The sequence below is a fragment of the Punica granatum genome, chromosome 3, assembly GCF_007655135.1.
Source record: "Punica granatum isolate Tunisia-2019 chromosome 3, ASM765513v2, whole genome shotgun sequence".
NCBI lineage: Eukaryota > Viridiplantae > Streptophyta > Magnoliopsida > Myrtales > Lythraceae > Punica > Punica granatum.
The window spans coordinates 964,921-982,291 of record NC_045129.1 but is presented as its reverse complement, the minus strand read 5'-3'; the positions used below and the strand labels follow the sequence as shown (position 1 = coordinate 982,291).

The 17,371-nt window shown below is 40.3% G+C and overlaps 3 protein-coding genes across 4 annotated transcripts; 2 read left to right on the top strand and 1 right to left on the bottom strand.

Moving 5' to 3' along the window:
* Positions 1-219: 219 nt before the first annotated feature.
* LOC116201799 lies at positions 220-3,826 on the bottom strand. 2 transcript variants are annotated; one of them, XM_031533210.1, is made up of 8 exons: positions 3,433-3,826; positions 3,008-3,049; positions 2,608-2,690; positions 2,394-2,495; positions 1,806-2,020; positions 1,600-1,694; positions 1,163-1,270; positions 220-713 (listed from the first exon to the last, which is right to left on the bottom strand). In XM_031533210.1, exons 1-8 carry the CDS (start codon positions 3,602-3,604, stop codon positions 685-687), a joined length of 846 nt encoding a protein of 281 aa, XP_031389070.1. In that variant the 5' UTR covers positions 3,605-3,826; the 3' UTR covers positions 220-684. The 2 variants fall into 2 exon arrangements, with proteins under 2 accessions (XP_031389070.1, XP_031389068.1); XM_031533208.1 differs by lacking the exon at positions 220-713 and having other exon boundaries at positions 759-1,270.
* Positions 3,827-8,885: 5,059 nt separating this feature from the next.
* LOC116199785 (26S proteasome non-ATPase regulatory subunit 9) lies at positions 8,886-11,312 on the top strand. The gene is made up of 5 exons (XM_031530274.1): positions 8,886-9,140; positions 9,319-9,379; positions 10,039-10,143; positions 10,403-10,754; positions 11,031-11,312. Exons 1-5 carry the CDS (start codon positions 9,000-9,002, stop codon positions 11,050-11,052), a joined length of 681 nt encoding a protein of 226 aa, XP_031386134.1. The 5' UTR covers positions 8,886-8,999; the 3' UTR covers positions 11,053-11,312.
* LOC116199784 lies at positions 11,064-16,485 on the top strand. The gene is made up of 6 exons (XM_031530273.1): positions 11,064-11,203; positions 11,336-13,464; positions 14,265-14,322; positions 14,418-14,501; positions 14,579-14,720; positions 15,399-16,485. Exons 2-6 carry the CDS (start codon positions 12,981-12,983, stop codon positions 15,768-15,770), a joined length of 1,140 nt encoding a protein of 379 aa, XP_031386133.1. The 5' UTR covers positions 11,064-11,203; positions 11,336-12,980; the 3' UTR covers positions 15,771-16,485.
* The last annotated feature ends 886 nt before the right edge of the window (positions 16,486-17,371 follow it).

Genomic DNA, 17,371 nt, shown 5'->3' with positions numbered 1-17,371 from the left:
ACTATAAAATCAAACGCAGCATACAAAGTCAAAAAGTGTCTCATTTATTTTTTTTTTCACATCAAAACAAAATAATTCATACAAAGTCAAAGGTTGGACTCCATTTATACCACTCTTTTTCAAAATCAAAATCTGATTTTAAAATCCTACTATAAAATCAAACGCAGCATTAATTTCCGACATCTCCAGCTCTCTGGAATTGAATTTAAAGGTTTAAAATAGAAGATTACTGCGTTATGGTATTTTCATTCATTCAATTTGGTTCATAACAACTCCAACTGAACTCCATGAGCTCCCAAAAGTTTCCCCTTCCTCGTTTTTCTCCGGTACGGTATGTAATTCAACGGAATAAGATAAAATGCCAGATGATCTTTGGCAGCTCATTATCTTCTTAGGTACCATGCTTGAAGACAGCTTTTCTCAGGAATTCCAACCATTGTTTTTGCACTCTTGTAGTATAAACTTTTTTGCCTCGAGAATTGTTGCAAATGCCTTTTGAGTACATAGAAGTTGGAATGTTCAAAGACTGCCCATTAGTCGGAAACTCGTGAAGCTGCAGAAACATCCAGATCGCGACTTCTTTGCAGAGTATGATGCTTTGGCATTGTTGTGCTATAGATAATTGGATGAAAGCCAGCCATTTGGGAGAGACTGTGATCAGCTCGACAAAGATTGTCCACAGACTCAAGTTTCAAGAACTCTTACCTCAAGTCCTGCTTGGTTAAATATTTTCAAAGGGAGGATTCGATCAAAGAGGGTTGGAGACAATTGACATTAATATCAAAACAATCAAGTTTATATTCTCAACTGACAATGCAGAGATAGAGAGCTATTTCTTTTCCACTCTGGAAAAAATTTGTCTGAAAAACTTGATAATCAAAATTTCAATACATTCACGCTAATCAACATCCAACCCATTACTTCATCACTCTCAAATAACTAAAACAGTTCACAAATATGATCAATTAATTCAGAAATTTGGAGCTATGAACAGCAATTTATGTTATTGCTCGGTCTTGTGCAGGAGCAGCAGGAGGTGGGTCAAGCATCCTCACGGTGCGAGGAAGCATGAACTCAGCAAATATGGGATAGTGAGAGGAAGGATAACAACCATCTATATTATCGTTCACCACTTCACAAGATACGGGTATTAGAGATCTACCTCGGAAGAGAATCCAGTCTATGTGAAGGTCTTGAGTTTGCCGATCCCAACAAAGGCAGAGGGCTCGGAAAATCAGTTTGAGGTATTCAAGCGCTCCTTGCTTATTGCCTGTATGAAAGAAATGGCACTCTTGAGTCCAAGTGAACAACCCTAAAGCAAGCTTACAGAGGCAAAGGAGATTCTCATCTAAAGGCTAAAAACCCGATCTGAACAGATAGTGCAGGCACCAAACAATCAGATCTGCGGGGTCCCTCCCACAAGACAATTCTATGATTGTTATTAACTCCAAACAAGCAATATTATGGAAGTGGAAGAAATTCCTGTCCAAGCACGAGCTGAACTGAACGCATTTGAGATTCCCACTCAGTCCGCAACAGTCCATATTCAGTGGAAAGAACTTTTCGAAGTAACAGTGTGCAGAATTCACAAAGGAATACCTTTGAATCCATGATAAGTGCGAACAAGAGAGATGTTCTTCCTCGCCCTGGCATTGAACCATGCATCACGCATATCCCCCACCACACCATGTTCTCTAACATAATAAATTTTTTTAAGAAGGTCAAGGAAGCAGCTTCCAAATGATTCGATTTTAGACAAAGAGTAAAGACAGAATCTTCAAACTAGAGGAGCATCTAAGTACTACCTCGACCTCCCGAGCAGAAACCGGCCTGTAGTGGATTCCTTCTGTGTATTGAACCCACCACAGTATACAACTGGCAGGCTTGGAGGTAAGGACGCAATATGCTGCCATGTCAGCAATGCACTTCTTCTCCGAGCTCGAGCACTGTATTCATCCATGTTCGTGTTCACTATCTGAAAAGAAAAATTTGGAGGCTCCACTCCTTTAAGTTGAAATGTGTGTGGGCATTATGTCAAGGAAACACTATCATCTGGAATAAAAAGCAGCAGAACCGCCATATGGTGACAGGAAATTTTCTTGCATAGACTGGGTTTAGAAATACTGTTTAGATAACATATATCAAGATCATTGCAGGTTTTGCTCTAATTGTGATGGGCTCCACATTAATCAATTCGTATGATTAATCCAGGCCAAAAGAAAATTCTTTTTGAGATCCGGTGTGTGTTAGAAACTGACTTCTATGAAAGGTGAGGGTTTAACCAAAGAAAACTTCACTAAGTTCTTTGAAATTCGGACAGTTCCTGAAGTTTCTGACTCTTTTGGTATGATATCTGACGATATGAAAATGGAACAAGAACATAAGAAGGATATGGCCCAAGTAGCAATGCACGGGACTTCAGAGCCCCATGATGTGCTTCCAGGAACTGAAGGAGACTCGGATAGCCAAAACGTTCCTCCTTCTAGTAGCTCTACCTTCATATATGAAAAGAAAAACGAATTACAAAAGAGCAGTTATAACATTTTCTCAAACAAGAATGCAATGTTTGTTTCAGCTCAGAAATTGAGGGGAAAAAAAGTACGGTACCTTTTCCTTATCATAGAAGATAGTGCAGTGTTCATCTGAAGTGTCTTCAGGCCCTTTTGTTGATATTCCAAACTGATCATAATCTGCCCAATATTTAACCAAACCATCTAAACCAGAAACTCAAAAATAATGCTTAATACGGAGAATAAATAGTAGAGTACATTCAAACACACACACCTTGAACAACAAACTGATCTGTCTATTATCACTAGCAAAGTCTCTTGCCATTACAAGGACCCAAAAGAATTGAACATAGTATATAAAGCAGAATATGCTCTAGAATACGCATTTAAACCATCCTACTTATGTCCAACATAGCAAATGAAAGGAGTCGAAGAACTCTGCTAGTTGTGAAGTTGATTCAAATTAGAAGGGCAGAAAAACGGAGAAAGAAATGTACCTGTTAAGCATGACTGAAGATAATCCAACTGGGACTTTACACCTGGACTCAAGAAATACAACAGAGTAGAGAGACCATCAAGTCGGACAAGTTTCAACATATCTTTCGATATCAAATAGAACAACCTAAAAGCCATTTGTAAACCCGACAATCAGTTCTAGGATTTACTAATAGTCCCATAGGGGGGCCGCCCAGGTTCTATATATATTGCAATGGTGGTTGAATTAGTTATGGCCAGATGAAGTTTGAGCACTGAAAAGGAAAGAGGAACATTCAACTAAAATCATCAAAAAGGAAAACTTCATCTTGGTCCTTCAAGAACCAAAACCCACATTCCAAAAGATCCCAAAAGACTACTGCAAGAAACAAATAAGCGCAGCAACGCCAAACGAGTACTGTATGTAGAGAGAGAGAGAGAGAGAGACCTTGTTGGGTGCAGAGAATCATGGGAGAGTAGCTGGTGATGACGCTTATACACAAATCCCTCCTCTTGTCCCATGAATTTGGGCTGTCTTCTGCCTGATCTTCGTGCAGGTTAAAGGTCATCACAGTGAGAGACACACTCATCTTTCTAGTCTTGCCCCTCCCGACATACATACAACCTACATCATTGATCAAATTGCTGCAAGCAGCAAAGCTCGATCGGCAGCTAACTCCGCTTGTTGGACGTACTGTTGATTCCTTGCTTGTGTGATCTTCACTGTCTTGCAAGCACAAAATGGAGATTTTGGAGCTGTTCAAGTGTGAAAAGCTCAGGTTCTTCAGAGAGACGACGAGGGAAGAGAGAGAGAGAGAGCGGCTTCTCTGTTACTGCTTCGCCTGAAGCCAGACCAAAAAAACGGGGGAGGGTCCAGGTCAAAGTCAAATTACCTGACCGACGGCCGACTCATACCCGCCGACCGGATTCGGTTAAGAGGATCAGATTGAACCGGGTCATAGTCAAATAGAGTACTTCAATGTTTAATCAATCAAAGGCACCGCTATTCAGCAAAAAAAATCAAAGGCACCGCTACCGTTTATTTAAGTTGCTGATGATGACAAACCAATCTCAACTAATTAATTAGCACTTCTTAATCGAATAACTATATGTACAGTATATAGGTAATTTATGAACAGACTCCTTGATGGAGATAAGGGAGGGACAGATGATGGAAATTGAAGAAGCCAAGGCGCTACCGTACCACATCGCCTTACTGAACTTCTGGACCCTGACCGGGGCTGCGTCTTGGCTAATGGCAGCGGCTTTCGCTTCCTCTGGCCCTTCAGCTCCCCCCATCTAAACCGAAATCAGCTGACGGGGGGGGGGGGGGCATTCATCGCAAAGTCATGCAGCATGGTGCCATATTACTCAAAGGATTGCTACAAGTCGCTCTCCCCTTACACTTCCGTCGTGGCATCTGACAAGAGGAAGCTCTGCGACCGAGCTTGCTCTACAAGCCCCCATCAACATGAGTTCCGTAGTGATGGAACACCTAAAATGCCAACAAGGCGGAAGACGACGTCTGGATGCTCCTAAAATGCCTCAAGATTGTCGGTGGGGCTGCTGACATGATCCGACAGAAAATAAACGCTTTAGTTAAAGGGATAGTCAGTCACATCTGCAAGATGAGGACGGCGAAAGTATTACCCCGTCAGTCTGCAGAAGGGTCCTCAGGATGCCCTCGACAGTTGCATGGGTTGGTTCGATTCAATAATCGCAAGACCGGACCTGTATGACAGTCTGAATGATAGTTTCCAGATCGCCAATCACCTTACCAGCATTGCCTATGCTTTTTTGTCAACAATACTCAGGTATTATAAGGCTATAAGCGCGACATGGCGAGAAGTTAGTCCATTGGGAACCACCTAGCTAGGATCATCAGAATCCATGTAAAAGGTGGTGCCATCCATCCACGGGTGGGAACTCTTAAGAGAATTGAAGGCCTGCCTGAGGGCGAACTTTAATACAATACGAGGTCTATTAATTAGATGAAACTGTCTCACAAAGTGGTATGAGAAAGTACATAGTGAAAAAAATTATAATAAATGATTCTTTCTCGTTATATCATTGCGAATAATAATTAATTTAAAATTTTCTATGTTAATAGAAATTGTGGCGAAATAATTTGGGATCAAATTAACCTAATTTAGTTATACATTATACAACTGAAGGGGGATGAGATTAATTAATTATTATATTAATTTAATTGGAAAAGTTAAGATTGGATGCCTTACTTGTTGATTTATTTAATTATTATGCACAAAATGAATGCGGCAACTATATAAAATTTCAACTTTAGAATAAATAAAAATATGGGCCTAACTAATGTTTTGGGGCCGGGGCTCAAGCCAGTGCTTGCTTGAGAAACCTCTCGGGATAGCAGACGATTATCTGCCACCAGGAAGGGAGGAGTAGCATGGAGGTAAAGCGATCCTCACGAGCATTGAGCTGCCACCTTTAACAAACACAACAACATAAAGAGAGAGATTATATGTGTCCTACGTAAGATTACGATGTTCTATAGTGTCTCTCTCTCTCTCTCTCTCTCTATATATATATATATATATATATGTTGCATACATATTGCAAGTAAATAGCAAACAGGATGCGTGTTGGATCAACACTTGTTCATGCCTTGGAGCTGAGAGCGAACTCCGCGTATCGTTGGTGGAGCCGTTCGTGATTATGCGGAGAGATGTAATTATGAGAAGGTTCGTGATATCACCTTTGTTGCCAACTAGTTAGCGCTAATCTGCTTAACTATTTCATTTTAAATTGAAAAAATTACACTTTTGATCTTTTACCTTTGCTTATTTTTCTATTTTCATCCTTTTTCTTATTTATTTATATTTTCATCATGTACCTCATGTTAATTTTCTATTTTCATCGTACCATTAACTTTTTCCGTTAAATATGTTGAGTTGGATCCTAATAGACGATCCATGTCAGAATAAAAATGTCACATCTACATTTTCTTTTCGTTGGATTTACTGTATATTTTTATATACAGGAGAGGTATTTATTTTATTAATTAATTCAATAAAAATCTTTTTGTGATCCATTCTTACTTGACTTTCTAACAGATTCTTCTCATCTCCCCGATTAGATCTCCAAATGACTCACCAAAATGAAATTGTAATCCTTCAATCCTCAATGACGCTGAGCTCGGGGGAATTGACTGCTATGGGTTGGTAACTTTGCAAAAATGGGGGATTGTTCCTCTATCTCCTGAATTCGAGCAACTATCCTACCTCAGCCTCGTTACTGCTCCCTAATTCGAGTCGAAATGAGACTTGATCGAGGTTTCTAATGTTAACTCAAAGAAACAGAAGTTTTTTTATTATTCAAAATTCTAAATTTTTTGACATTTATGAATTGAAACCCTAATAATTGTAACTCATAGTAGAGATTAGATCATGCCGAGTGATTTCCGTTTAGTTGTGGTCTCTCCATAATAAGAGAATCGCTTGTTATTTAGATGATTATTGTCGTTAATGGCTTGACGAAATTGTATATACATTGTTAACTGATCGTAGTTGAATAAAATGGAAGTTTGATTGATGGTAAAATAAAATTGTTAATCTACTACTTTAATAAATTAGGGAATCTGTTTTCGAGCAAAAAAGAAAAAAACAAGGTCGGGAAATCTGTTTGTTTGCCGTAGTTTTGCCTAGCTCTTTCTTGAATTTGGCAATTGCCTGCATCTCTGATATGGGAGAAGAGAAGGATGGCCTCCGGTTGATGTGTTCGCTGTCATTCAATGTTAATAATTTTTTTCTGGGTTCATTATTTCTTTTATTGTTTTATTTTTTTGGGCAACAAATATAGTTAATCCAATTAGAGAATGATGCATGCACTTCGATGGGACAATTTTGAACAAAGTCATTAGGGGACCACTAACTGGATTTGACGAGAAAGAATTAATCCACGTGGTATTTCGTTTATGATGCGACTATTTATAGTGTCCACTTCAACATATTTAACAAAAAAAGTTAATGGTGGGTTAGAAATAGAAACTTAACATAATGTATAAGATGAGAATTAAAAAAAAAAGGAATGAAAATAGAAAAGTAAGTGAAGGTAAGGGACCAAAAGTGTAATTTTTCCTTTTAAATAATTAATAATCATTTGAAAAGGTTGTTAAATCCTTCGCAATGATAATAATAATCATGAGGTGTAATATATATGTGCGTGTGTGAAATTGCATTTTATGTAGGTGAATTTGATCTATATATAACGTTAAAATTTCAAATTTTGGTAAGATATATCAGGTCATTGTCAGGATTAATTATTTTCGGTAGATCATTAGGACTAATTATTGATTCAATAACACGTTTAATAATATCTTATGGTCATCCCAATTATCCCAATTTGGAAATGAAATTAAAAAAGAAAAAAAAAACTAGGATGACATCATCACGACGGAAGGGAGAGCCTTACGGATTGTATGAATGCATCATCATCATAAATCGTATCTCTATTTGTCTAGAATTTTCTAACACGATATTGTGCAAACCGTATCTCTATATAAAAGGCTAAATCCGAGCCAGTACACCTGCAAACCATCTATTTTTCTTTAAATGACCATCAGATTAGTGCCCATTGCTCCTGCCATGACGTGACATGTTTCTTATGACACCTTATCTCTATGCTATGATCATCCATTCCAGTCCATTGTGAGGAGCTTCGACACTGCAAGCAATCACCTTACATTTTAACGGTAGGGAACCTTCACATTAATTATATCACACGCCCCTCATCATTCTAATTAGTTAATTAGCGTTTGTCGTGCTTTGATTAAACTGTGATTACTTTCTTTCTGCTAAGCAGTTGACGGCATCCACAAGGTCGCTTGATTTATAAGAATAATTAATATCAGCCCGTAATTTGTCCTGGCTGGTCGGAATATATTGGCCCATAAATAAATAAATATATACACACACACACATATATATATATATATATCAGGTTTATAAATTATACGAATATATAACCTTCTTAATCGATCAATTTACGATAATTTTTCATGTGGAAATTATTAAATTGATATTTACTCCTATATAATTTTTTATTCTATGGGTGGAGAACAGTGACATCGGAACTGTCCATTCTGTGGTTACCCTAAAAACTGCCCATTACGTGGCCCATGGGCGAAGCATGGCTTCATCTATATTTAATCAACTTCACTTCCTTGCCGAGTCTTATAATTGCCATCTAACCCCTATGATCACATGCGGTTCAATTGAATTACGAATCCACTTGGAAGGTTCAAATCACCCCTTTTTTACATCATCTTCCTTGAAAATATCATACGCATGCAGTGTTTTTCAACAGAACCATCTTGCACCTTTACATTTCTACTAGCTAATACACAAATGCAAACACAGTCTTAATCAGGACCACCAGCGATCGATTTCGTGCCCATCTCTCCGATAATGCAAACACAGTCTTAATCAGTATAGTTCGAGACTGTTTCATACTAGCTCACGATAATCCAAAGGGAGGGGATCCTCACGTCCGAAGCCATAGAACTTCCCTCGGTCCTGAGTATTTGAGGTTTCGGTATCAATTGAAATCAAAGTTCTTAGTTTTGGTACAAATATGATAAATTCTACTAGCTCTTGGGTTGAACAAGCAAAGAAAATACATGTGTAATAATATACTAGTCGTCGTCAATCAGTACGGGAAGTGCATGTGAAAGTGAATTTTGACAATGTGGTATTTATAAACCAACATGCATATACTTGTTTCTACTACTGGACCGGCACTAGGCCGGTCAAGTGGGCCGCCAGCCCGGCCCGCTGCATCAGAAAGGCCCAATAGTCATCGGATCATGAACCATGTCCCGCACGCCCTCACACGAATTCCCGATCCGACACCAATAGTTATTGCGTCACCGTCACCACCGTGCTCCGTTGGCTGACTTCAGTTCAAGGCAAGGAAGAAGCTTCGAAAGTTGACGGAGGAGGAGGAGGAGGAGGAAGAGGTGGCGGTGAGGCGAGGAATGCGAAAATGGTGGCGACGAACTTGAAGGGAGAGACGATGGAGTTGATGGAGAAGAGGACGGCCATCGAGTCGGAGATGAACGCTATCATCGAGCGCCTCACTCAACCCGGCGGCCCCGGTCTCACCGGAAACCTCGTCGATGCTGAGGTAACCTGAGAATCGTTCTCTCTTCGTTCTATTTACTTCCTTCTTGACGTCAATCCCTTCAATTCACCAGCTTCAGCTGGAAACCTGCCCGTGGGTTTCAGATGCTCTGTCTTCTAGCAGAGGCTGAGGGAGTTTGCTCGTAAGCTTTTGTCTCAGCTTAGGGCTTTGTTGTTGGCAGGGATTCCCTCGGGCGGGCATTGACATTCCAGTCGTGAGAGCGGAGCGTCGCCGTCTCTCTGGTATGGAATTCGTGCTATTACTCCGATGAATAGATTTGATCAGTCAATTGTTAGCATGTCGGAGTTGGTGATATCAGATTTTGGCATTCCATTTCTGGATTCATGAATACTGAACAAAGGGCTCAGCATTCGCTGTTCTCTCGACAAATTGGGCACATTGCTTTTGGTTTATTGCTTTTGTAAAACCAGTAGTTGAGATAATCTCATACGACTGTTGTTCCCTATCAGACTTTAATTCCAACCTAAACCAAATACTGGTATATAATATCACTGAGATGGTATCCGTGTCGATTGTAGTGTAGGTGTAGCCATTGTTTCATTTTCGAATACGGAAAATCAGAACTTGTTATCATGTATGGAGCTTTATTAGACTACCTTATTCAGCAGTTGTTATCTTAATGTGGAGTGAGTTTTGCTTTTGCAACTTCAGATGAATGAATATTTCAAAGTGTGTGCAATTGAATTGATGTCCTTCAATATTTTCATGGAGAATGAATTGGTTGGGAGGGCAGAGACTTCTACCTTGTAATACTGGTTGCTGAAGTGTGCCATAGAGTGGACATTTCTTGAGACCCTACTTCTGCTTCTACGCTACACTCACAGAAGTATGCTGTATTTTCTTGGTCCTTCATCAGTTTGTTATCTTCTCCTGATGACAGAGCTACGCAATGATCACCAGCAGATCACCAATAAAATTAATGAGAATATACAGGTCCTGCATTCTGCCAGACATGCTCCAAAATCTTCGATAGCCAAAGAACCAGGTAAGCAGCTAATTAGTTAATACATAAACTATATTACACTGTATTCACTCGATCAGGAATCCTTTTCTCTTTTGTGTGTGTGTGTGTGTGTGTGTATAAGCATATCTCTATAATTCAATGAATACATTTGTGTGTTTTATCAAAACCCCCCTGCTGCTGGACTACATTAAATTAATCCTTTTACAATAACTTCACATCTTCCATGAAATGAATGGCTGTGCTTTGTTGTTGGTTTCTTATCCTTTCTCTTCTCTGCAAGGTGATGGTTCCGGCTTGGACAATAACACTACTGTCAATGCAACTGCATCATCCCATGATGATGCATCAATGTATTCTGCTGGTGATATGGATGCGGATGTCATAGTGTCCAGACCCTTTGCAATAGTTGATGAAATTGCTGAAAACTCTCCAGCTGCAGAGGATGGTTTGCAGCTTGGAGATCAAATCGTGAAATTTGGGGATGTAGTAGCTGGAGATAGTTTGCTGCAAAGACTTGCTTCTGTGGCTCAGACAAATCAAGGCCGTGCAGTTGCCGTAACAGCTGTGAGGCAAGGCACGATGATCAACCTAACTGTGACACCTAGAACCTGGAATGGCAGGGGCTTGCTGGGGTGAGTTTTCCTTCCCTACCTTAGGTATATATGTTACAAAACCTAACTATTGGGTTGGGGGTGGGGAATTTCGGTGGAGCTCCCGTCCAATGGCCTGGTTGACTATGTTTATTACCTCGATATTTTTCTAAGATGGGTTTCCCCATGTTTACCCAGCATTTTTACCATCGCTCTCTGGAATGATGTTGTATAAACATGACCGTTCTACTTCATACACCGTGCATTCTTCCAAACTGGAATTCCTAAGATATTAACACTTCATATTGATGCTAGCAGATGTCATTTCCGGCTCCTATGAAGTAGGGTGGCTGCACCAATCTTCTTGAGGTTTTGATTCACACAAAGGCTCGGCTGTGAGTGAGAATGCTTAGGCATAGCAACTTGCTTAAGATTTGTAGCTTCTCTCTCCCTCCCTGCCTCCCTCCCCCTTGGGAAAGACAATGGCAATGGTATGTTTTGGCATGCTATAAATATTTGAAATTGGACCCCGTCAGTGCTTGCACTTGGTCTTCCTCTTGGGTAAAATACAGATCATGGTTGAACCCTTTAGTTTTGACATTGTCTTTCTCGTCTTTGCGCAGTTGCATTTCTCTTTGAGCACATGAATGCGTGATTTTATCAACTTCTGGACCACTTTGAGCCCTTCTAATCAATCAGTTGCTCTAAGCCTACTAATCTTGACTGCGGGCAAGTTATTAGGTTTCCTGGTTGATTAGTCAGAAGCTGATTGATCACTTGCCGCTGGAAAAAATGGTACCACCGTCGAGATTGGAAGCTTATTCTCTTCCTTTAAGAGGCCAGTCCCTGCCTCTCTAAACTGTCGGACCAATTTTCACCATTGAGCTTTGCGAGAGAACCTCTGCATCAGAGATGATGCTTGGAAACTACTGTCTATGCACACAAGAAAGATTTTACATATGCACGTGCACCAAGAAAGAATACATACGATGACATATTAGGCATTGCCAGATTGTTGAAATGCTTTGATCTAATTGATTAGATCCAAGTCTCTATAAATAGAGCGAGAATAAGATATTAAGCTCATCATTTTATTACGAGTAAACTAGAGTTGAGAAAGACAATAGTGATGTTTGTCGATTCCAAAGGCCTTACACAAATGCCATTGAATGGCGACAAATCTCAAACCTTAATTTAAGGTTGCCACTTGGTTTTTCAAATGGGATTTTGCTAGGCTAGGAGGGTTTTAGCAATGCTGGCAGAGAGGCCAAACAAAAATTATGAGGCCTAATCTGAGAGGCCTGAAAGCATTGGGGGCGAATGACATGGAAGAGAAAGTATGGGGGTCAAAATTGCAATTAACTAAACAAAAAGAAAAACCCAATCTTCCCCGACACCCTCCCTCTCTGTCTCCCCCGTCTCCTAATTGGCTCTTCCATTTCTCTCTCCACTCCACAGTCCAAGTTCACACCTCAGACACACAGAGAGAGAGAGAGAGAGAGAGAGAGAGAGAGAGAGAGAAAGCGCTCGTGCTCGCCATAGATCGAAGCTCATCTTCGAGCTTCCCCATCAGTTCGACCCGTTCCTGCATTTTCCGGGAGAGTGAGAGCGACAATTTCCTCCCAATTCTCTCGAGCATGAGAATCGCAGAGAAGTGTGTCAGCTTTATAATCCATGCTCTCGAGTGGTAACAGTCACTCCTTCCAATGTGCGATGGAATCTCTGTGTTACGATAAAATTCTCTCCCCTTTCCTTTTCCAGTCGGATTTGACGTGTTCAATCAGTGGAGACCGCGAAGGTTGGTTGTTAAAAGGTGCACGTAATGTGCTTTGATTGCTTCTCCAGGTCTGGATGATTTCAAGTTCTTCAAGTGTGGAAGCTCTAGGTTTCAGTATGTTGTTTGTGTGAGGTGATTCTGAGGTTTCATGTTACTGTTAGGTTAAGTACTGGGATTTAAAGTTGACGGTAGCTAGTTCTGTTCTACAAGCTTACGAGATTTAGAAGAGATCTAGCTTCGAAGATATGAGGTCAATTCAGTCAAATGTATCTGCTGTTAGAGGAATATTTTGGTGACCTTTCACATATCTAGGGTTTTGAGCTAAGTATGATGCTTGAAATATGCGATGGGGTTTCAAGTTGAGTCTCCAGCTGGGTTTCCGATGATCCTTGGAATTTTGGTTGGGGAAACTTCATGAAATTTGAGCTTGTGAGGGTAGGAGTCAGAGATCTATTTGGAAGCTTTTTGAGATAATTGTGAGTTTCTTAGTCATGTCTGGAGCTCCCAGAGTAAGGTCAATGAATGTAGCTGATTCCGAGTCCAGACCTGTGCTGGGACCAACTGGGAACAAGGCGGGCTCATTGGGTTCTAGGAGACCTGCCTCGAAGCCACTAAGAAAGATTGATAGATCTCCTGAACAGGGTAAAATGTCTGAGGACAAAGGAAATCAATCTAGCACTGTTACTACTATATCCTCTCCCAAGTTACACTCTGTACTTCGGCGGCATGAGCAGTTATTGCAGTCAAACTTGTCCTTGAATGCATCATGCTCTTCTGATGCCTCAACGGATTCATTTCAAAGCCGGGCATCCACTGGGAGGCTGATACGGTCTATCAGCTGCGTATCTAGGAGGAAGCCTCACCTGTCAAAGTCAAGAAGTGTCGTTTCGGATGGCGGCCTCGATTTCGGGTTGGACTCTCCCCCATCACTTGGTGTTCAGATGAAGAAGTGTGCATGGGTAACTCCAAATACAGGTTAAGTCAGTTGTTTTATTCTTGCTGAGAGCTATGATTGATTCTCCTGGTGCAATTGACATGGATAAGATATAGTATATATAGAGGCTAGTAAACAGGGAGATAATAGTCTTATGTGCACAATAGGAAGTATTGTTGAGGAATGCATGCCTTGAAATTTCCGCTTTCAGATGGCACGTTGCAACTTAATATGTTACTCTCAGAGTGTCATACGGTAAATCTAGGATATTGCAGGCACACATGCCTTGGCATGGCATGTGGATCGTAATTTTTGTTTTGAAATTCAGTCACTTGACTTGAGACATTGCCTGCAGATCATCATTTGATACTTGAGAACTAAGAACCCAGCTATAAACAGAAGGGCACCTCCTGTCCTTGGCAATATTTTACCCAGTCGCGGCATTAATCTGTACTGCTTTCAGCATGCAAATAAATAATGTCGGTTGTTGAACTTGCACAGTACTGTTCCTTATCTCAGATGGCCTGCATCATGTTGTTGTCTTCAATTTTGTTCCATGACTGATGGAGCTGCTCATGAGTAGTGCCTTTAATCAAATGTATTCATTCTGCATTCTTTTTCCTAATTGCGACTTGGTAGCACCTCTTGTAAAATTAACTTGTGATTTTTAGCCTTAAGATTTGTTAATTTATCATTTTGGCTCATTATTCACCTACCCTGGGAAAGTTTGAGAAAGTTTGGACTAGATTTTACTGGTTAGATCCTAGATTCTGAATGGCTGTGACAATGATCGATCATATGAATAGCTATTGATTGATTCTCAAATTGCTGTGCATGCCAGATCCATTATATGTGGCTTTTCATGATGAAGAATGGGGAGTTCCAGTACATGATGACAAGTACGTTACCACGAGAATGTTTTGCTCCTATGCCTTCGGACTGAAATGTTGGCAGCTCTCACCAATCTTCTCTTCCCAACTTTTACCATGTGCAGGAAACTATTTGAGCTTCTTGTCCTCTCTAGTGCTTTATCTGAACTTACATGGCCTGCTATCTTAAGCAAAAGGCACATTTTTAGGTATTGCTTTTTATGTTATATCAGTTTTAGTGGTATTTCAAATTCTATCCCATGTTAATTGGTTTTTCCTGATGCAGGGAAGTTTTCATGGATTTTGATCCAATTGCTGTTTCAAAATTGAATGAGAAGAAGATAGTAGCTCCAGGAAGTGCAGCAAGTTCTCTTTTATCGGAGCTTAAATTGCGGTCTATCATTGACAACGCACGTCAAATTACCAAGGTAATCTTTTTTTTCTTCTGATCTGAATGTTCAAGCATATTAATCTTGTATTATAAATATGATGTGTGTAGATCTGCTAATTCTTACTAACCCAATCTTACCCGTTCTAACTTCTATATGATCTGTTTGATTTAGTCTGGCGAGCTACTGCCCCATCCATAAGTTGTATGTGTTAGTTTTATTATGTGAGAATTGCTCCCTCATCAATGTCTTAAAGAATACATGTTACAACACGTCCTTTTGTATGTATGGCTGGGAGCTGACTGTTTTCTCTTGTTGTCTTTGTCTGATCTAGGGAGCTAGTCGCTAGGAAAATGATTGAGAATTGCTTATCTTAATATTGTGAAAAAATGAAAGCATGGTCTTGTGCCTCTGATTTTTTCTCTATTTTTTTTTTTTTCTCTCTAGTTTGTAGTGGAGCGAAGTCTTGTCCCGCTTGGGCCTGACATCTGTTTAATTGACGAGTGCCTAATACTATTGACCCGCTCTCCTTAAATGCCAGCTTGCTTGTTTGGTGGGTCATATGTCAGACTTAAGCAACTTTTTAGCCATCCCCGCACAGAGTTTTAAGTAGCCTCCTGCATTGCCTCAATGTATCAACTTGGTCCCTGAAGTTCTAGTCCATCTCGGTGTCCTTCCCAACTACAACTGACTTTTTGCAGGCTCTACTGATGCCAGGTAATCGAAGAGTTTGGGTCATTTGACGAGTATATCTGGGGCTTTGTCAATTATAAACCCATAGTCAGCAGATTCCGGTACCCTCGACAGGTCCCCGTGAAAACCCCAAAGGCTGACGTGATAAGCAAAGACCTAGTTAGAAGGGGTTTCCGGAGCGTGGGTCCCACGGTCATCTACTCTTTCATGCAAGTGGCTGGAATTACAAATGACCATCTCATCAACTGCTATAGGTTCCAGGAATGTGTACTTGCATCAGAAAGTAAGGACGAGAACGAGGTGAAGGACGGAGCTGAAGACAAGAATGGTGATGAGATTGTGGGATCCGAGCTTCCTGGTGCCATTGAGGAGTTGAGCATATCAGAAGAACTATGATGTATGCGATTCAATGGCCATCAAAGCTTCAGGTTTGATTGACATCTAGCTTCACCCTTCTTTGACTGGTGTACCTAGTGCTCTATAATGGTAGCAGGTTTGTGTATAAAGAAAAACAAATTTAATCATCAAAATTTCTGTGCCCCGTGGATTTCCTGATTTGTAGAATGCTGAGAGCATTGTGCATGTTATAAATGTTGGTGATGATTATGCTGTTTGTGGTGTGGGGCGGAGCCTGCTGGGGGGAGAGAAAAAAAGTAAAAAAAGAAAAAAAGAAAGCTTTATAGCTGATTGTACTGTTCTCTGTATAGTTAAGATCTGGGGGCGGCAGCAGCAGCAGTGGTGGGTGGCGGTAGGAGGCAATAGTAGTGGCAGTTGTTTTCTTTATTTTTCTTGGGCCATTAAAATGGGCGGGGGGGTGGGGGTGGTGGCAGCAGCAGTTGGACATACTTTCCATTGAATTCCATGATGGGTTATGAGGGAGCAGCAACATGTTCTTCGCCATCACCCAAATCTGTCACCTCCTAAGTCTGTTCTATTCTTATGGTGATATGTCGCAATTATGAAGTGGGGTCTTTGTCTTTTTGCTTTGATTGGTTGACCCCTTCATGAGTTCGTTGGGCAGGACCTCGCATGTGCACACACACCCACTCTCAATGGCTTCCCGTTGATTTTAGGAACTCGGCTGTCTAACGAAATGATGTACTTTCTCCTTTGTTAAAGAGCATTTTAACTCATCTTGTATAAGTTTAACTATTTCTATATGGTAGCATGATCAATCAACTTTTATAAGTAAACCTATTTCTATATGAAAGCATGATCAAATCAATGTGGAGTGGTTTAAGCGGTTCAAAACTTGTTCCGCTTAAGTAAGGTCGCGAGTAATTTACGTTAGGAGAGCTCTATTTCTTAGTGAGCGAACCCGACTCAATTGGATTAGTCGGATTTCAATTGAGTTTCTAGATATCATGGTTCACATTTAAAAAGAAGACATAATCAAGGTAAATTCAATCAGATGGTTTTAAAACGTTCCGTTTTTGAATAATTTTTTCTTGATCTTTTGAGTTTTTTTAATAAAGTAATTCTTCAAATATTTAAAAATATATAAACAGAGATTTTATGAGATAGTTCATTATTTTCTCGATATTTTAAATTTCAAATTTGATAAATAATAAAGATAATGAATTGGGAGTACATCTATCTATCTATATATATATATATATATATATATATATATATGTTTGACTAGGGAGGGGATGGCCCTAGGTTTGCTTATGCTAGGAGCACTTCGAGTGAGGTAAGGATGAGGCCGATCCATGGTACTGGGCCTGAGGACATGTTCCAACGCTGATGGGCCTGGAGAGGACGGTGCAGGTCCATGCTTCTAAGACGCCCAGGTTTTGGTGGGGGGTTGGGTGGGTGAGGTTGGGAACCCACCTTTATGGGCACAGAGAGATGAGGCCCACGTTGTTCGGCCTGAAAAGAGCGGGCACCATTTACCATCGGTGGTAGCTTCTCTTGACTTTCGAAGAAAAGGAAACTAATTGTTCGTTTTACCACTTATATTAATAGTTGAAAATAAGTTTTGCTCGTTTTTGGCC